Genomic DNA, 3,645 nt, shown 5'->3' on the forward strand with positions numbered 1-3,645 from the left:
TATTAAATCCAATTAAATTAATGACTCGGTCTCGATTTTTTTCTTCTCCGAGAAGACTTGTGAAGTGGTAGTCCGCGGCATATTGCATACCACCCATGAAGTAGTAGCTACGTGTCAAGGAAAGATAAATGCAATTGTCTTCTTTTGCCTTGAAAATTTAGAAGATGCATCTTGCGTACTAAAACACATGGATTCTGACGTCCTACTATATCTTGCTTAAATTATTATTTTCACTGTCTTTGATTTTGTCCTGCTCTAAGAATTTTAGGTTTGACTGGTAGGTTGCTACGATTTTATTGTTCTGGCAGAGCACGTGTTCACCAAGATGAAAGACTTTGAGAACGATTATCTAGTAGGTATATGAACAATCATTGAAAACTTTGGTGGAACAACATGTATCTGACCCTATTTCATGCTCAGATACTGTTTGTGACCTTATTCCTTTCTTTTTGCAAACTGCTCCGCACAGATTGCTTGCTCTCTCTCTTTCTGTCTCTCCAAGTACACACAAAGGTATAGGAAATGGTACGAGCAGCCATGGAGGAGGCCATAGTTCTGTACCCATCACCACCTATTGGCCATTTGATATCTATGGTGGAGCTAGGGAAACTCTTATTGACCCAAAAATCTTCCCTTTCTATTCACATACTCATCACTTCTGTGCCCTATGATTCTGGCTCCACTGCCCCTTACATTGCCAACGTTGCTGCCACCATTCCCTCGATCAAATTCCACCATCTTCCTACTGTAACCCTCCCTTCTACAAAAACCACCCATCATGAAGAACTCACTTTTGAGGTCCTTCGCCTCAGCAATCCTCACGTTCGTGAACAACTATTGTCCATTTCCAAAAACTACACCATTCATGGACTTGTTGTGGACTTCTTTTGCTGTGCTGCTCTCTCTGTTTCCAAGGAACTCAATATCCCTGGCTACCACTTCTCCTCTTCTGGTGCTGGTGTTCTCGCTCTTTTCCTTTATTTCCCAACCATTCATAGCACCACCACAAAAAGTCTGAAAGATCTCAAGTCCCTTCTTCATATTCCCGGTATTCCACCAATTCCATCGTCTGACATGCCAATACCGGTACTTGATCGCGACGATAAGTCCTATGAGAACTTTTTAGATTCCTCAAGAAGCTTTCCCGAATCAGCAGGTATTGTCGTAAACACTTTTGCCTCACTTGAAGCCAGAGCTGTGAAAACATTATCAGAGGGATTATGTGTACCCAACAACCGCACACCGCCAATTTACTGTATCGGACCATTGATAGCCACTGAAGGTCCTAAAGATGATGCAGGCACTCGCAATGGCACTACGCTGGAGTGTCTAACATGGCTGGACTCGCAACCAGTTGGAAGTGTTGTTTTTCTATGTTTTGGTAGTTTGGGGCTGTTCTCCAAGGAACAGTTAAGAGAAATAGCTTTCGGGTTGGAGAGAAGTGGTCACAGGTTCTTGTGGGTGATTCGGAATCCACCTTCTGATAAGAAAAGCGTGGCACTCTCGGCAAGTCCAAACATTGATTTAGACTCATTGCTCCCTGAAGGTTTCTTGGATCGAACCAAGGAGAGGGGACTCGTGCTGAAGTCGTGGGCCCCGCAAGTAGCAGTGCTGAACCATCCATCGGTAGGCGGGTTCGTAAGTCATTGTGGATGGAACTCGGTGCTGGAAGCAGTTTGCGCAGGTGTGCCATTGGTGGCTTGGCCACTATACGCAGAGCAGAGGCTCAATAGGATCTTCTTGGTGGAGGAAATGAAACTTGCATTGCCGATGAATGAATCTGACAACGGGTTTGTGAGTTCGGCCGAGGTGGAGGAGCGAGTTCTAGGGTTGATGGAGTCGGAGGAAGGTAAGTTGATTAGGGAGAGAGCCATAGCCATGAAAATTGCAGCACAGGCCGCATTGAATGAGTGTGGTTCTTCTCGGGTGGCTTTGTCTAAACTTGTTGAGTCATGGAAAGACAAATGATTTTATTATTCCACATGTTTAGAGGCTGGAAACCACTAAGAAACACGATGCACCATATAAGGAATTAACCGCAACTCCCGCTAATGCGTGGTAGGCGTGAAGGTGGCGCCATAGGCTGGGTCACCAAGTTCCAAACTTTATCTTCTTTTTTTCACAGTTATAACTTTCTTGTGTCCCCCCTTTTAAGTCTTTATTGTCCTGCGTGCAATAAATCGCATAAATTGTTTTTTAGTGTCATTTTCCTTAAGAGTCATGACTTCTCTTGAATATTTGTACATGGGGACGATTCTCAGCTCCCTCTATTGATGGCTACCGCTACTATATATTTTTTATTGATCATTTCACCAAGTACTGCTAGTTCTTTTTTATGCATAACAAGTTGGATGTATCTTTGATTTTTGTCCCTTTATCACTATAGTTGACAATCAATTTTCTAGGAAAATTAAAAATTTTTATTCCGATAACTATAATGAATTTATCAAACTAAGACCTATTCTTGATGCTAGTGGTATTAGCCAATTTACCACTGCATAGCATACTGCCCATCAAAATGTCACCATTGAACGTTGCCATCGATATATTATCAAAACAGGTATGACCCTTTTATATCATACCTCAGCTCCTTTCACTTATTGGTCATATGTCTTGGCTATGATAGTTTATCTTATTAATCATCTCTCCACTGTCTTACACTCACGTCAAAGTCCCTTTAAAGTATTATTTGGATGAGTTCTTGACTATCATACGTTGTGCACATTTGGTTGTCAATGCTACCCTTGGCTTGTTCCGTATCATGCAAATAAATTTCAATCTAAATCCCAACCTTGTGTCTTTCTGGGGTACTTCCTAACTCAAAATGCTTTTCAATATTTGAACCTTTACACAGGTAAGATTGATCTCTCTCATCATGTCATTTTTTATTAAAAAAAATTTCCCTTCACAAAGGCAACGCCTTCTGCACCTTAGTCTATTATTACATCGTGTCTTGCTCCTTCCCCTCCTTCTCTTGTTGCTCCATTATGCATGGTTACATTGGATAATCTTACCATCACATCTTCAGTGCCTGATGCTACAACAACCGTGACTTTGTCCCCTATACTTGGTATGGCTTCCTCTTCACCCACTAATAATTCATCAAGCTCTGTGTCTCCTCTGCCTGTAACACTCGCACGACCTACCCGCACTCATCCCATATGTCGCACGTGTGTAGCGTCGCGATGATCGTCCTTCCTCATATTTACGTATCTCTATTTACTTGGAAAATATAGGGAGACAAGGAATTCTTGTCTTTTATCAGTGGAAAATAGGAATGAGAGTCATCACCTAGTATTTTGGGCATTAGGAACCCTAACTGGTCTCAGAGATTGAGCACGGAGACTGGTTACGTAAAGGAAAGGTATTAGCACCCCAAATACACTATACCTAAGGTAAGCTGCATTGTTTTATTGTCTGATATATGCTAAGGCTTCATTGTCTTTCTACTTGTTGGTCTGTCTATGGTTTAAGAAAAGTCATCTTCAGTAAGGAGATCCTTATCTTATCGAATAAAACCTAACCGTTCTAACATCTGTAAAAAACTATATTTTTTTTTAATATCGGGAATACGCTTTACGTATAAATTCATAATCTCAGACCTAAAAGAAAACAAAATATTTTTTGGGTATTTTTGAAATATTG

At 41.2% G+C, this 3,645-nt stretch overlaps 1 protein-coding gene across 1 annotated transcript; it reads left to right on the forward strand.

The window, feature by feature from the left end:
- Window positions 1-359: 359 nt before the first annotated feature.
- LOC133698871 (UDP-glycosyltransferase 88A1-like) lies at window positions 360-2,316 on the forward strand. The gene has a single exon (XM_062121970.1). The coding sequence runs from the start codon at window positions 523-525 to the stop codon at window positions 1,966-1,968; it is 1,446 nt and encodes a 481-aa protein (XP_061977954.1). The 5' UTR covers window positions 360-522; the 3' UTR covers window positions 1,969-2,316.
- Window positions 2,317-3,645: the final 1,329 nt, after the last annotated feature.

This window comes from Populus nigra, chromosome 7 (genome assembly GCF_951802175.1).
Source record: "Populus nigra chromosome 7, ddPopNigr1.1, whole genome shotgun sequence".
NCBI lineage: Eukaryota > Viridiplantae > Streptophyta > Magnoliopsida > Malpighiales > Salicaceae > Populus > Populus nigra.

What these genes read in the sequence shown, in the direction of transcription:
- LOC133698871 (XM_062121970.1), top strand. Translation starts at nt 523, where the DNA reads ATGGTACGAGCAGCCATGGAGGAGGCCATAGTTCTGTACCCATCACCA.